At 40.0% G+C, this 16,106-nt stretch overlaps 3 protein-coding genes across 4 annotated transcripts; 1 reads left to right on the forward strand and 2 right to left on the reverse strand.

Moving 5' to 3' along the window:
- Positions 1-412: 412 nt before the first annotated feature.
- LOC131878154 (uncharacterized) lies at positions 413-2,772 on the forward strand. The gene is made up of 3 exons (XM_059224051.1): positions 413-432; positions 771-1,162; positions 1,309-2,772. The coding sequence occupies exon 3, from the start codon at positions 1,481-1,483 to the stop codon at positions 2,699-2,701; it is 1,221 nt and encodes a 406-aa protein (XP_059080034.1). The 5' UTR covers positions 413-432; positions 771-1,162; positions 1,309-1,480; the 3' UTR covers positions 2,702-2,772.
- Positions 2,773-6,380: 3,608 nt separating this feature from the next.
- On the reverse strand, positions 6,381-13,125 carry LOC131877829 (uncharacterized). 2 transcript variants are annotated; one of them, XR_009372918.1, is made up of 9 exons: positions 12,566-13,125; positions 11,368-11,987; positions 10,699-11,058; positions 10,323-10,525; positions 9,571-9,649; positions 9,143-9,469; positions 8,981-9,073; positions 6,831-7,194; positions 6,381-6,640 (listed from the first exon to the last, which is right to left on the reverse strand). XR_009372918.1 is itself a non-coding variant. In XM_059223633.1 (8 exons), the coding sequence occupies exons 1-8, from the start codon at positions 12,800-12,802 to the stop codon at positions 6,909-6,911; spliced, it is 2,205 nt and encodes a 734-aa protein (XP_059079616.1). In that variant the 5' UTR covers positions 12,803-13,125; the 3' UTR covers positions 6,381-6,908. The 2 variants fall into 2 exon arrangements, 1 of the variants encoding a protein (XP_059079616.1); XM_059223633.1 differs by having other exon boundaries at positions 6,381-7,194.
- A 700-nt stretch (positions 13,126-13,825) lies between these two features.
- Positions 13,826-15,163, reverse strand: LOC131877976 (uncharacterized). The gene is made up of 3 exons (XM_059223840.1): positions 15,006-15,163; positions 14,727-14,931; positions 13,826-14,196 (listed from the first exon to the last, which is right to left on the reverse strand). Exons 1-3 carry the CDS (start codon positions 15,015-15,017, stop codon positions 13,961-13,963), a joined length of 453 nt encoding a protein of 150 aa, XP_059079823.1. The 5' UTR covers positions 15,018-15,163; the 3' UTR covers positions 13,826-13,960.
- Positions 15,164-16,106: the final 943 nt, after the last annotated feature.

Below are 16,106 nucleotides of genomic sequence, written 5' to 3' on the forward strand. Positions count from 1 at the left end.
GTTTCGACCAAACTCTGATGATAGTTTGCATCGGACAAACCCACCCAAGAAGGAACTGACAAGCTCAAGACATTCAATAAAGCGATATGTTAATCAATAACTTGAAGAACAGCCGGAACCTTTAGTCAAGGCTTTCAACAGATCATTTTCGGTTTTCGATGTTCTTTACCTGGGAATATTTTTTCCATCGTTTCCGCTTCTTCGATCCTTTTTTTTTCTAGTCAAGCAGTGAAGAAGCAAGAAAAATACCTTGATAAGAACTGATGTTTCTAGCAACGAAAAGACTCGCGTCGCCTCGCCTTCAAGTATTAGGCAATAGGGAGCCCTTCTCTCTTCGTGTATGTACCAACTGAAACCTTGGCGAGGGGCTTTCTTGGAACAATCAGCTGATCGAATACGTGTCCTTGAAGGCCAATGTGAACTGAAGGCAAGGTAAAGATACAATGCCCAAGTTTTGGTCTGTTTGTCCATCATTCGATTCCGACGTCTCAGTCTTAAGGTTACACTCAAACGTTCCATTTGCTGTACGTTAATACTTAGTACTCGTACGTCCGCGTTAATAGTGTTTTGTCGAGACTGGCTCTTTCTAAATCGCTCAGTAATAGCAGGATTGAGTTTAGAGTGAAAAATGGCAACGGAAGCAGAAACTGTTGGGGATTTTATTGACCGTGATTGTCCTCCTCATTCTCTCCATGTGTCCCGTTGTCCTGACTGGTGTCTCGGTCTCGTTGGTGCTCTTTCAAATTAATAAATGTCTGTCTCGTCGTCAGGAGGCGTCGTAGATTTGCGTTTAACACCCGACCCAGGACGCAAGGGTTCGGGTTGTTGCCAACAACATCACCAACAGTAACAACAACCGAGGCAACTTCGATCTGTGCTCGGCGGAGCAGTTTTGGGATCGTCTTCATCGCTCAAATTTCAGGTGAGCTCTAGCGAAAGTTCGACCGAGAAATTGAGTACAAACCCGTGTCGTTATCGTTCGCCAACGTTACTCAATCCTGCGATCATTTCGTCACAACTGTCGTGTGCAGTGTTTTTGAGGAATTTCTGGTGGACCAGATCAAATCAGGACATTAAACGAGTCGGAAACTCGATTCGAAAGGAAAACGAGACTTGCATTTAGAAGAAGTGCGAAAGCATCATCAGTTAATAAACAAAGCAGGTAATTATGTTGCATTATAGTTGCGTTATATACATTCTTAAAAAGAGTGCTCCAATTCTTTGGATCTCTTTTTAAATAAAATTCCTAATCTTTGGAAAGGTTACGGCTCAATCAATCTCAATCTCAACCTTTGGCGTTTTTTACAGACCAGCGTTAGTCAGTTTGTTAGGGTGACCGGTTTGTTGGCGGAAAGATTGTTTCGAGAAAAGGTGGTGCGTAACCCTTTCCGGCTTTCCATCTTCGTAGAATGCATACCAACAAACGAAAGGTTTGAAGCAAAAGAGGGTCAAAATCAAGGAAAAGGTGATCAAGGCAACCATGACGGTGAGTGTTGGGCCCCGAAGCTCTTCGCCCATTAATTTGGAGGTGGATGCCCTGGATGACTCTCTCGATTTTGAACACCTCGTCCTGGATGCCCATGACAAATCCAACGAGAGCACCGACTTACTCCTTCCCAGTAACGAGAAATCGTTGTCAGAAGATGGCTTCATTCCGCCTGGCCTCTATACCCGGGTCAATTTGAACGATTCCATGGATTCGACCCTGTCTTCCGAGCCCGCCCCTTCCAAGATCCCAATGCTAATGGGCATGATGTTCGCCCTTTTGGCCAATATCTTGCTCGTTTTCAACAACTACATAATCCGAGGATACCATCTGAATGCTGGTGAACTCATTTTTGTGCGCGGATTTATGCAAGTACCAGTCTGTGTACTGATTGCCAAATGTCAGGGATACGCCCTCATTCCCATGGAACGCTTCATGATGGTTTGGCTCATTCTCCAAGGTCTGGGTTACTCATTGATGGTTTTTCTTTGCACCTTTGCCGTCCGTCTGATGCCTGTCCAGGAGTTCATCGTGCTCTGTTTCACTTCGCCTATTCCAACCATCATATTCTCTGTATTATTGCTCAAGGAACGCAAGGGCGTGGTGTTCAAGTGCTTACTCATGCCAATCCTGTTGGTTGGGGTCTGTCTTGTGGTCAAACCAGCAGTATTTTTCCCCAATTCCGATCAAGACGGCGAGAGATATCCCCAATTCACCCTTGGAGTGATCTTGGTGGTTATCGCCTCGATTGCGAGCGGTATCAGCAACGTGTGCGTGGCCAAGGCCAAATCCGTTAACAGTTTTATCTTGATGAGCTACATGGGCTTTGCCACCATCTTGTTCTCCGTTATCTTATTGTTCGTACCCCTCCCGAACCGGATTATCCATGATTTCGCAAGCATTCCGCAAATCGAATTGGCCATGACCCTGACTTCAAACCTGATCAGCATTTCGGCCTCACTTTTTATTGTATTAGCCAACAAAATGGCCACGCCCACTGTTACGAGCATGTTTAGGAGCACCGAGATCCCCATGGTGGTCGTGATTGAGCTTTTCTGGTTCCATATTTATCCGGACTTGTTGTCTATTATTGGCTCGTCTTTGGTGATTGGCTGCGTTCTTCTAGTCCCGCATGCGATCACCATAAGCTCGTGGTTCACCAGTCCTACATTGCTTTACCGGAAGAAGAGCTCCATCCTGGAAAACAGTGTTTAGTCTGAATTTCAAAGATGCCCTTTTAGAATTGATTTGTATAGTTCCCAAGGAATACACTTTTGCCTATCGAATTATCGATATATGTTATTTCTCTTGAGTGATATTGTACGTATAAAGTGTTGCAAAAGTAATGAACCACTTCCAGTCTTCAGGTGTTCTAGACCTGTTGATATGTAGAATGACGTTTTAAATGAAGAGGTTATTTTGGGAGGCAAACAAGAAGGCAAAGCCCCATGAATTTTCACCACTTGGAATGCAATTAGCCGTCAAAAATATAGGGGTCCAAAAGTTTCCCATTTTTGCAAATTTTGGACCTCTTGAAAAACAACTGAGAAAGATGTGGCATGAATTCGTACATGTATGCCACAAAATATGATTTACTCGATGTCTAGGTAGGCTGAAAAATATCAGAGACTGAAATGGGACACGATTTAACAATTATGTGAATCTTCCACGCTGGGCATGAATTTTGATGAAATGGCTGCTTAAACGCCAAAAATGCTAATTGAGTGGTTTCTTTTAATTGAAAGAACAATTTTCAGAAAAAATATGTTTTAAAGTAGCTCCTATTATTATGTATTATATTATCACTTAAAGCACATAAATTAGTGTCATTTTCCAAAATATATTAACTTCAATGTTCTAAATCACGTATCGATATGAACTTTTACAAACATATATGAAGCACATGCTGAGTAATTACAGGTTGAAATCTGCATTTTGAACTAAATTGGGTAAAAAAAAGGACCTACTTATGTTTCAAATCCGAACCAAGAAAATGGTTTTCTTTTCTTATGACTCAAGGAAGTCATATCATTTCTTTAAAATCTAAAAAAAAGTAAAAGATAATGTTATCAATATTCTTTGCTTGAAAATAAAAAGTTTCACTGCGCAGTCATTCAAATATTTCATTATCTTGTTTTCAAACTCCAAAATTTGAAATTTGTCACTCATTGCAGTAGTTATTTATTACTTACAGAATACTTTTTTATCGTTCATCGACTCAAGTCAAACTTCAATGTGAGATTCAATCTAATTTGTGGTCAACAATGATAAAATGACCATTATAAGACGTTATTTTTTAAAGGTTTTAAGACATTTTATATATGACTTTAAGCTTTTTCCCAATGTTTTACCAAAATATAAGAGTCCTTACCGTTTTTAGGCATTGGACAACCAAATTTCAGGCAAAATGTTTTGAAGTTTCTTCTTCTTTCTTGAGCAAACAAGTGCGTGTTATAGGTATCACTGTGCATGCATCATAATCCGAGTGGGATCAATCCTTTTTTAATCTTTTGGCAAGATTTGCATTATTTTGCTCAGACATATTTTTCACCATCTTAATCCAAAGTGTCCCTTTTCATTGACAAACTAAAAATGTTTAAAAAAAAGCCAAGCAATTTTTCCATTTATTTAGTTTTGTCCATTGCGATCCTTTGCTTCTCAATGATTAAAGTGATCTTTTCCTGAACGCCTTGAGGATCTTGTTTTTTACACAAACTTTCAATATTACATCTCTTCAATTATCAAGATCCCATTGTTTCAGTGCAAGGCCAAAATATCAAGCAGAAACCTGTTAACTCAAAGCAGTTGATGCTTTCGTTAGCATCGTTGCATTACTGTACCGTGCTCTGAGGCAAAATCATTCAAAATTCACCACGACGCAAGTCGTTTTTGATCAAGCCAAATACAAAGGGTTGCGTTTGTGACCTAACACACTTTATTCTTTTGCGTATGGCATTATGAAGTGCATCTGTCACAAATTTCAATTTCAGTTTTTAAACATCTCTGATGAAGATAATTAATCCAGATGATGTCAACGAACTTCAGGTGGTTCATCTCTTTTGAAATATCATTAAAACAATGCCTGCATAAATAATCTGTAATATAGACCTGGGCTAGGGATTGTTGGAAAGTAAAAAAAGTGCGTTTAAGCCGCAAAAAGGCAAATCATAGCACCAAGTGGCAAATTGATTGACATTTCAAGAACAAAGTTCAAGAAAATTGGCAAATCAAGTCTTAAGAAAAGATTGAAGTAAAAAAATGATCTAAAAGTATGACTGATAAATCATAATCTTCATCTAGTGGTTGTCAATTAGTCAGAGGTATTGCATTGGCTGGCAAAAATATTTGAACAAAATTGCGTTGTGCCGAAAACAATTTCGAATGAAAGATAAAAGAAATATGTCATTGGCAAATTATAATATAATGCGTGAAGAATTGGGAAAATGAAATGTTATAGTGCAATGTAAGAGTTTTGAAGCTTATCCTCACGACTCTTTAACATCGAAAGAACTGTAAGGATCAGAGACCATTTATTTATGTGAATCTACAAATTATAAAGAAATATACAAATATATAAAGGGCTAACTTCTCCACCGAAGGTCTCTCATAGCAGGTATGAAAGCTACGATTGTAAAATTTGCCTCTTGCGACATGCCAAGAACAAAAAAAGAAAAACACGCCTGTGCCACCACAAACGCTAATCATGTAAAAGGTTTTTGCTAAAATCAGCGTGCATGCACAAGAAGTTAATGAGGATCAATGGTTAAAATAGACCCTATATTTCCAAGAGGATAACCACAGAATCTAAGAAGGAACGTTCTTTTGAGTCAGGGTGCAGTCTCTTTTGTGTAGGGAAACCACTATGTGAATTTGCTTCATCCATGAACCACTGGAGTATGGACGGGGATGGCAAGGTTGAAAATTAGCAACTCCAATTCGAGTCAATGAATTAAATTCTTCTTCAAATGAGGCTGGCCCCAGATCCCTGCAATTGCGTATTTCAAATGTCATCTCAATCAAACGACTGGGTCAAAAGTTATGCCCTCTCAAAGTGCAGTACATAACAGAGCACAGAATGAATGGCTTAGCCCCCTTCTGGTAATCAATTACCACAAGAGGGCTAGTTCGTTCATTTATTGAAGAGCTATGTAGTGCCTTTTGAGACGGCATAACTTTTGATCCATTCGCTCGATCAAGCTGAAAATTGAAATGAGTAATTGTTGTAGCCTGGGATCATTCTCATTTGAAGAAGAACATAATGTGTTAACTCAATCGCGAAAAGCTAATTCCCAAACCAAGCGTCCCCGTCCATATTCCAGTGGTTCATCTAATACTTTGCGCAGTTTTTCTTCATCCTCTGAGGCTATGATTAGACCTTAAACTATGCAAAGGTCGAACAGGCAAACCCACTAGAAATACTATGTTAGCAAATAACAAATAAACCCTTTTTGGACCTCAATTCATGCACCCTAAGCATTTCTATATCGGAACTTGACACTCAAATGTCAACTAAACCTTGAATTAGAAGGGCTCAAAAATTACTTTGCAAACTTTGGTTTTTCGTTAGATACTAAATCAAGTAAGCCCTTATCGTTAGCCAAGAGTTTAATCTCGGTTCAAAGAATCCATTCCTCAATACTAATCAAAATATCGCAGTGGAGTAATTCATTTAGCTAAAAAGTAAGACAAGATGTGGCATAGGTTAAAACAAATCCAAATTAAGATCTGTAAAGCAGAAAATTTGCGTCAATTTTCGGATGTTTTTTTTCATCTGCTTTGGAAAATGTTATGAAAGACAAATCTTAAATTGAGCGGTCATTGTATTTAAACGAGCAATTGATCTCAAGTTAAGATATTTCACATCACTTTTTCCTGTCCGAGTAAACCTCGAAGATTATTTTTTCTCGATTTATTGCTGAGATACTTTGGAAACGAAAAACTTCCAGGCGAATTTAAGCTTATCAAGCCAATAGCATGAATGGTAAATATTGGAGGAACTCGCCAATTCGTCCATTCGAATATGTTTTCACAATGGCGTAAAGTATGGGACAATGGAGAAAACGAAAACTTTTGGATCGGATCTTGTATTTAGAGAGCTTTTTTCTTTTAACGGCAAGTCCTAAAAGGATTCGAAAGAACACGGGACAGATGAGCCTGGAAAACAAACGGGAGGAAAATTGGAGCGAGCACGGCGAAAAGTTTGGGGACCGAATTGTCCCAATCGAATTATGTGATCTGTCCTCCAAAGTGGAACCCGAGTCCCTTCTTTCCCTCTGGGCTATTACAGTTAGGAACGAGTACGAATAGGAAGCCAATGGGACCATTGACAAGTGAATGCAATCACCTAGGGCTTGAAACCAACATATTGCTTCCCACTAGTATTGGGTTTGATCTTCTCTTGCTCCTTATTCACACTCTAAAATCAGGCCGAACTATTCGCAGCCCCACTCGTCGTTTGGCCTAGATAAGTGCCTTTGGTGTTGTTCTCCGAGGCCTTGGACTGGTTGCTCGTGTTATAACCATCTTGCTTCTCGGTTTTCTTCATCTTTTGGCTCAAGTTTCGAAATCCCAACTTGGGACCAACGGCGGCTCCATTGCGGCTAGCCGAACCGCGGTTCGGGAAAATGACCTTGAAAACGTTTCGCTTGCACACGAACACGAAGAAAATGTAGAACCCTTGACACATGTTCAATATGTCCGTAAAGTACCTGGAAAGCATGTGGGGTAAAAATTAGTTCCTTTTGACTTGTCAAATTCAGACCCATATTGAAATTAGTGCAACAGGAAAAGCACGCCTTCACAAACTTTGCTTTCACCATACAAGTGATCTGAGGGAATTCAGGAAAAGCTTCAGAACCTTGACGAACATAGACAGCAATTCCTTAAGCGCAAAAAAGAGCACATCCATTAATTTTAGGCTTAGAAGTAGCGTATGGAATCATCTTTATGGAGGTGAAAGTTTCGTTGTTTACAACTACGGATTGACGCATCAGGTTTAGTTGAACTTGGGCATTATATTTCACAGAGGATGAGACTTGGAAGCTATGATTCTCAAGCGACCTGATCCTGTCAGTGAGCGTATAATAGGTTATACAGGACTTCATGGGCGAAAAAAGATCAGATTTTGAGAAAAGAGCTCGAAGCAATTCTCCGCAAAAGTACGGATAAGTAGTACTTTGTAATTTATTTTTCCAAAATGTATTCTTGCCTGGAATCAAAACCAGACAATTAATAGTGCATGTAAAAGCGAAATGTTAGAGTTTTCAAAGGAGAAGGCCACACTTACAGACGGAGATCCAACGGCCGCGACATCCGGATTTATTATATAGGCGTCCAGTTTACTTTACACACCATGCTAAATCTATTCTATAAATTAATGTCTGATAGTACGAATGTGACAACTCGAATAAAGCCTTCATCTTTCAGGTCAATTGCTTCAAAGTATTGTTATAAGTAAGAAATGATACCCGGATAACCAGATCTCACGCATCAAGAGGAACTATGTGCAAAGCAATACAATTTTCACGCAGATAAATACAATCGCTATTCCTGGTGAAACAGTTCATATCTGCGCTCTTATGGTGTCTGCAGAATTTCAGAATATGTTCGACAAAGTCTAAAAACCTAACCCTGTATACCATGTGCATAAAGCAATTGACTCCTTTAAGTAGCAAGTGTCTGATAATATCAGCACAATTTTTGGGAGGTCACTGGGGTATTTTTCAAACCAGTACAGGTACTAAAACACTAATATACAACGCGCAATATTATACAAAAAACGTTTCTAAGGTTTCAAAAAGTGATCTGTGAAAACAGAAGATTCTAACGTAGAACAAATAAGCCCAAAAACAGCTTGTTCGGCTAAACGGATTTTTTAAGCATGTTAAGCACTTTGACGGTTTTTTTAACTTGCAATGCTACGTAAACCATTTCTTTCATGAATGAATGAACTTGAACTCTGATTGAATCCCTTAAGAGAGAACTAGTAAGCCTCAAAAGTATGAGTGACCTCTCAAAATTTGATGGTGACATCATCTTCCATTTCTGCTTCAATAGCCCAATAATTGTCAAATTCATGCTCAAGAAAAGCGGCAAACAACAAGATCCCACTTAAAAAAAGGTTTCCCGCATTTGAGCAAAATACTTTGGGACTACTTTTGATACCATTTTGAAAATTACTATTGGGATTATTTGAACTTCATTTTGGATTTCAATTTCGTCACCCCTCTTTTGATGGGCAAACGTCTTTCTTTCAAAAAAAATTTCAAAACGAACGCTACAGGTGACCTATGCCCAAGAATGCGTTGTAATTGAATTGCCCTTTTTCAAAAAGTAATTCCAGTTGTGTTCCTTTTTTTGTACATTACTCCTCCATTTATTATATCTCTCCTTCTTTCTACAATATTCTTTGAGGTGTTGTAAATTCACAAATTGATTGATTGAAGTAGGCACAGGGATGCCATTTTGTGAAAGAATGAAACCAGTGTCACTTACCAAAACTCCTCTCTTAGATTGGACATGCCAGCCAGAATCTCGAAGAACCAGATCAATCCCATACCAATGGCTAATCGAATATAAAGTAAGGACCTGGAATTGCAAGATCCATTTCCGAGCACTTTGAACCAACCAGTTTGATCAACGCTTTTTGTCTCTAACCTGTCTCGTTTTTCGGTTCGTTTACCACCACTTTGATTCTGCAATTGGAACTTGTCCTTCTCTTGGTTCACCCTGGTCATGGCAATCACCACTTTGACGAACATGACCATATTGATCACGAGCATCCCCGTAATGGGCAAATAGAACCAAAAAAATTTCCCGGATCTATCCGCGAAAAAGCATCTCTCCTCAGCAAATCTGGGACGGTAAGTGGAACAACTGGGACCTACGATTTCGATCAACAAGGTGAGCAATGTGATCGAGATTGGAACTGAATAGCCGACAATTCTCTCTTTCAAATATCTGGAACGGCTTGTTCCACGGCCACTGAAAAGACGAAAGAAAGAAAGAGGAAAAGCACTTCCATTGTGATACCACGAAATTCGACCCCATTGAAAGCTCAAAGACCGCCAATCGAACATTCTCACCCAATTTGGAGCGAAACCTCCACACTCATCAAGGTCATGAACATGAATGCCGTCAGGAAGAAATATTGTTGGGCGAAAGCTGGAACATATCGACGATTCTCATGATTTTTATGTATGTGAACGTGTATACGATATGTGTACGAGGTGCTTTCAAGATTAAAATGAATGCGTTTTGTAATTTTTGAATAAGTGGTTCAGCACCTTGAACTGCAAGATCTGAAATGCATTTTAAGCATATTTTGAAAAAATTCAATTTCTTTATGCCTCTGCTGACCATGTTTAAACAATTTTATTTGAACCGAGCATGTTGACTCCACTCGTGCCAAGTTCAGAATGATATTGTTGTCGACCTCACAAAGGCAAGGACGTAGGTCAATCTGATTATAAAGCTTTTGGACGACGCTCTTTCGTTCTGCCCCAGAACCTTATCTCTAAAGATTCTTGCCATTTTCAATGTACGTGAGTGGCGTACAGAGGCTTTTTTGATGCAAATTTCATGGAGTATGAAATCAGGTGTCAATATGTAGGACTGTGTTGGGTTATTAAGCTTTGCCAATTGAAAACATATCAATCATGGACAGATTTAGCAGAAATCAAATTTGATAAAAGTTACTCCAAACACCTAAACCCAACTACACTTTGATTACGGCTACCAAAGCTATTAAACCAATAATCAAAAAATGTAAAGCGAATCCACTTTGATCTTGAACGCACCCCGTACGTACCATTTCCAAGTCGAAAGCAAAACGTACCAGATAATTGACAGATGAATGTGGAAATGTCCTTGAGGATAGTGATCTGGTTAATGCTCAGGATGATAAAGGCTATTAACATGTTCAAGACAAAGTGACGCATCAGTTTCGTGTACAAGTTCAAGAGTTTCGGGTATATCGTGTAAACAACGAAAGTCAGCAGAAGGAACACACTCGAAGCAATGATGATGTAAGGGTAGAACCTGGAATATGTTCAGTATCAACAAGCAAGAGTTGGGATTTACGTATGGCTCGGTGAGGTCATTAATGTTGAACAACAGTCGAGCTTAGGTACAGTAAATATACTTTTTTGTGGAAATAAACCTTAAGGATCATGAATCAATAACAAGACATTGGTATCTCTTAATGCACTTACTTTAATCGAGTTGGATGACTTCTGATGGGTTGGCACAGTTCCACGCCAAACGTGTGAGCATCTTGGAAGTTCAAACAAAAGTTCCCGATCAATTCGTTCGTCTTGAGAAGTCTCAGCATGGGTTGGGTGGAATTTCCGATTTCAATGATGAATTCATCCGAGCATCTCAGATCAGGCCTCAAGAGGTTATTACGATCGTGGCCCTTGGGACACAAGCGTCCAAGAGGGGCTAATTTGTCCATGTGTTCCAGATCCAAACCAAAGCTTGGGTTGGAAAATCGATATCCAATCAGGTTTGAGTAGTTCATGTTGTCAGGGACTTGGCTGTCGGTCCTAAATTCGCCGGGCATAGTGCAACTACTGTAAAGTGAAGAAGAAGAAGTTGTGGGGTTCAACTAAGACAATCGATGACATGAAGCCTTGCTAATTGAGTACTTCAATTTCTCAGCTTTCACTTGAAACATTCTATTATAATATGTGATGTCATCATTATTATTACATGGCGTTTGATTGCAGTCCTTCATTTGAAACATCAATTTTGATTTAGTGGTTCGCATTAGTTCTCTTTCTTTTCGAGTAAGAAGGAAAATTGCATAGATCAGAAGCAAAGTAGATTGAAGGAAGCCATAATACTTAGTACCCAGAACAAGACGTCCGGTGAACACTTACTTAATGCATGGTGTTTGTCCAAAACAAGGGGTGTGGCAGTACATGAATTTGGATTCGATTTCTTTGGTGCGAGGATTCTTTTCCACCCCTAAACAATAATCCACATCGTCTCTCCGGAGAGTAACATCGCTTCCGTTGAAAGCCATGGGAAAGCTGACTTGAGTCGGACCAAAGGTCACCTCCGACCATTTGATATCATACCACATGTTCGGATATGAGCAACTCAAAGCCTTTTCCGTCCCCGTGTTATCTCTGGGACACCCTAGGTCCCCCTTTTCCATGTCCGAATGAAGTGTTTGAGGACAGCATCGAGGATGATCCACTGGGATCGCAGCATTGACCTGGGCAATCTGGTCTTCATCGGCGCATTCACACACTTGAGCTTTGATAGACCAACCCACGGTTTCGGTGTCATCGCAATGGTAAGCCACACAGTATTCTTCGGTGGTGCGATACTCGTCCGAGGGCAAGTTATGTAAAGTCCCATTAGGCAGGATTTCAAAGCTTGAGCGATCCAGATTGCCCGTGGTACAATGAGATGGACAGAGCAAGGTGAACTTGGGATGAGTAGGATCTTGGAAAGGATAGCCGCACACCTCCTCTCCACCAAACGGTCTCGTCTGGATTGAAATAGAACTGCTTCAAAGCAAATGACAAATAGTATACTAGAACAGATTAGCTCATCCTCAGCCCATTTAGCCGTGACTATTGATTTTTCTAGTTACCACGAGGTACATGAGGTTAGCGGGCCTTGGAATCGAACCAACAAACTCCAGAGTATTGCAAATACTTGGTTAATGCTCATGCTGGGATTGCGACTAGTATGACCTGTCATAAGTGGGCAGTGGACCTTTCCATGCCAAAGGTTCAATTGAGCTTTCTTCACTAATGACCACAAGTACTGATATTTTAAAACGAAACCGAACTTTTTATGGGTTCATCTTACTCAAATGGGTAACGCAACTGTATCTTAGTACCTCAATTGGCCATGATATCTTTCGAGCCAATTTTTGTAAATTGTGCGAGCAAACTTGAGTTGAGTGAGCCTCAAATGTTTTTATAACAAACCTAATGTTTTAAAGAAGTTACCTCTTTGATCACTAATGCTTTTTATGCAACTACTTGATGAATATAATGGGTAGCACAAAAACTAATCATGACAACTTGGTTACTTAACTTATCATCTTTTATTACTCACCCCGCAATGGTCGAAGAATAGATATCCATTGTCGTGGCAACACTCCCGAATCTCTCCACCACCCAAGATTTGTCTCAAAGTTTGTCCATTGGGATAATTTCGATGATGACAGTTTTCGGCGTAGTCGCTTTCATAAAAATTGCATTCCACATCCTGATCCTCGGAATCAAAAACGATCTCATCCCCCTGACTTTGAACGCCGGTCCCCAATGCAATTAAGATCAGAATTAGCTTCATTTCTCACCAACGTGTCGAGACTCACTCCGATCACATGCACGAATTCACCAGAAATGAGTCCCACTGAAATGTCCAAATAAAACACGAGCCAGCTCAATGTGTCTGGATTGCAGGGAAAAAGAGAACAAAAAGTTAGTCTAAAAGTTTCCCGTTGAGTGGGAATCGCTCAATGATTGCTCGTGCATGGACAGTACATTTCAGTACACAATTTGGTTGAACCCTTGAACACTTCTATGATCCAGTAGTTTCTTTTGTTTCCGGCTACTTTCTTATCAAATGCGGAATGCTTCCTCCTTGATCGACTACAGGCACCTCCTGTTTGAGGTTCAATTTCGAAGGGAGGCTTGTGCGTGTATTAAGTTTCAAGGAATTAAGCTCTGTGCTATCAATTCACTCGGGAAAATCCCTGCCTGGACAGGTTTACAATAATACAACTGATCAAGATATTTGGGGTACCTCTAGATTAGGTTTGCAAAGACTCAAATATCACGTGATGATTGGATGGGATCAATGATGAATCAACAACGTTTTTTTCATGTGCCTCAAATTACGATGGTATGAGAGTTGGCGCTTAGATTTTGATTTTGCTTTACGGAAGAGACAAAAAAACACGTCCTATTTGAATTTCGGTGAAAGCGTTAGTTCAATACTAATGATATTTTTGATAGTCAGTTGAGAAATGTGAAGAAAGCCTTTCTTAATACTAAAGAAAAAGGTGGTTTACTAAAAGGATCAAACAGATTTTACTTCTCCACAGAACAAAATGTTCGTCAGAGATCTTGCTATGATTCACAATAATCTTCAAAATTGTGTGTGCAATTCCTTGTTACTGAAAAGACGAGATCAACTGTAGTAAGCCATAAAACTCATCACTTGAATTGAATAGATTTACATATTTTGCACACTATGGGGCGACTTATTCTCGGGACGAAGATAAACCCATTCGAGACGACCAATTACGAACGTACGTGTTATTCAACTAGTACTATTCATTCAGACAAAATTATCTTTTGGACCGAAAAGAAGACTTGAAGTCAATAATAACCCATCCAAGTCTCCACAAGGAATTTTATTAAATAATGAGGTAGTAACAGTTTTATTTGTCGACAATTGGATTCCTAAATTCGTGTCAAGATGCTATTTCCCAACGCCAGGCCCTCACCATTCATTTTCGTAATAGACGGGTGATTCGTTAAATTGCTCCACAAAGATGGGCTCTTGGGGCTGGGTGTATTCATAGGCCGACGGGTACCCATAAGAACCATCATTCACCACGATAGGTTGAGATCCTGCTGCCGAGGGGTAAGAGGCGTAGTTCTGATAGTTGGGAGCGTTATATCCTAGAGTGATTCCAACTTGGCTGCCTGGTCGCGAAAGCATGTTCAGGAGAGCATCTGAAAAAAGATCGGGAGAAAACGACTTACTCTATTATGGTAGGAAAGTGTCTGAACACGTCATGTGATTACTCAGCCTCTATTAAAAATCAGGTTTGATGAAGACGATGGCAGCGATGGTCAAGAGGATATTTATGGCTAATTTTTTTGCAATGGTTAGGGGTTTGGGAGAGGTGGGGAGGGTTTATTTAGAGTTGCTTGCTTTACAAAATGTAAATTAACAAAACATCTTGTCCTGTGCATTTATGCAAGATTTAGCAAGACGGAACTACTCGAGTGTTCATACTTCAGTCGTCGTTTTGTTCAAAAGTTCAAGGAGAAAATTTTTTAGAGGTTTTTCAAATCCAAAAGTTAATTCATGAAAATTCCTTAGACTAATAGAAATCATATGAATAAAAGAAATGAAAAGTGAATTGCTAAATAATAAGAACATAAAATAATAAGCAGAACATGAAAAACGCAAGTCGATCAAGTTTGGTATTTTTTGGGATAGCTAAAGAATGGTTCGCCAATTATTTCAAAGCACTCACATTTTCCGAGTCCCAAGAGAATTAGAGGCTTGGCGGATGCGGCCACGCCGAAGGCTGTGGCAGCCGCACTTCCAGCCGCGCCCAATCCAGCCCCAACCGCACTGCCTCCAGCCGTCAAAAGACCTAAAGTCCGCTTTGGGCGGGAATTCTTGCGAATAACTGCAGACTGACACAAGGCTACGCAAAGGCCCAGGGTTAGGAGAAACTGCAATCAAAACAATAGAAATGAATTGCGCCAATCACTCCGATTAATAACGAGATGGATTTGAGACTATTCACCTTGAGCTTCATGTCTTATGAGTTCTTAAAAGGAACGGGATGTGCTTGTGTTTAGGTAGATGATCTGATTCAGATTGATGAAATTCAGAGGCTCACCCTCCAAGGTAATCTCAGGGACGGTTTTTGGGGGCGAAAACCACCCCTGAGGGAAACCCCACTTTCCCCGCACCCCATCAAAGAGCTACGCATCCAGGGTGGAAGAGAAGGTGGTGGTATTGATGATGGTATGCCTTATTGCCAGCTTCGCCGTTGAATAGTTGCAGTAGTAGTAGTAGTCATGTATGTAGTCTCACCACACACAATACTCATACTCCCCAATTTGTGATTAGTACATCCAATGCGAGTTTGACACCTCGGTTCGTTTTGCCCTCCCTTCGTTCAAGTCGGCTCCATACGGATATCGCAAACATCTTGCTTCCATTCTATTACTTCATTCCATGAAAAAGGGTCGGATAATTTAAATGAAAACTCAACAAAGTTATCATGACGAACGACTCTTCCAAAAGAGGTGCTTGACTTTACGACCTTTCCTTCAAACAATTCGTTTATACTTGACTATGCCAACCAACCATAACCCATGTGAGGTAATGATTTTTTACCCAAAATTGAATTGAATTAGGATAATCAAATTAGTTGAAAATTGAAATAAAAAAGGTCAAACAATAAATTGCCTCCTCAAAGGTATGATATTTCAATAACTACCGTAAGTTAAAACAAAATGAGGACAACTCAAGAATCATACAGCTCCGAATTCTCCTGAATTTCATTATTTGACAATGAAACTCTTCAAATGCTAGTTAATTACTTTCAAACTATCTGTTGATTTTCAAAATAAAAAAAAAATAGGGTAGAAAACCGGCCCTAATGGGGAAAATTGAGTCGCCTTCTTGCCTTGAGGTCGCTCTTGTGGTCAGGTTGGCGGATTCTCACCCTCCTCCTGCCCTTTTCCTTCTCTTCGTGGTTGTGGAATGATGAGCAACCCCGATAATTCCACCCCCACGACCCCGTATGCCCAACTTGTTAAGGGCATTGTAACTGGGCATTAAAGACGGCACCTTGTGCACCACCACCGCTGGGGTGTCCTAAAATGCAAATCTGTTA

The sequence above is a fragment of the Tigriopus californicus genome, chromosome 3 (assembly GCF_007210705.1).
Source record: "Tigriopus californicus strain San Diego chromosome 3, Tcal_SD_v2.1, whole genome shotgun sequence".
NCBI lineage: Eukaryota > Metazoa > Arthropoda > Copepoda > Harpacticoida > Harpacticidae > Tigriopus > Tigriopus californicus.

What these genes read in the sequence shown, in the direction of transcription:
- LOC131878154 (XM_059224051.1), top strand. Translation starts at nt 1,481, where the DNA reads ATGACGGTGAGTGTTGGGCCCCGAAGCTCTTCGCCCATTAATTTGGAG.
- LOC131877829 (XM_059223633.1), bottom strand. Translation starts at nt 12,802, where the DNA reads ATGAAGCTAATTCTGATCTTAATTGCATTGGGGACCGGCGTTCAAAGT. An exon ending in TATTCTTCGACCATTGCGGG is followed by an intron (nt 11,988 to 12,565) that starts GTGAGTAATAAA and finishes ATTTCAATCCAG; the next exon opens with ACGAGACCGTTTGGTGGAGA. An exon ending in AGTCATCCAACTCGATTAAA is followed by an intron (nt 10,526 to 10,698) that starts GTAAGTGCATTA and finishes AACATATTCCAG; the next exon opens with GTTCTACCCTTACATCATCA.
- LOC131877976 (XM_059223840.1), bottom strand. An exon ending in TCTCTTGGGACTCGGAAAAT is followed by an intron (nt 14,197 to 14,726) that starts GTGAGTGCTTTG and finishes ATCTTTTTTCAG; the next exon opens with ATGCTCTCCTGAACATGCTT.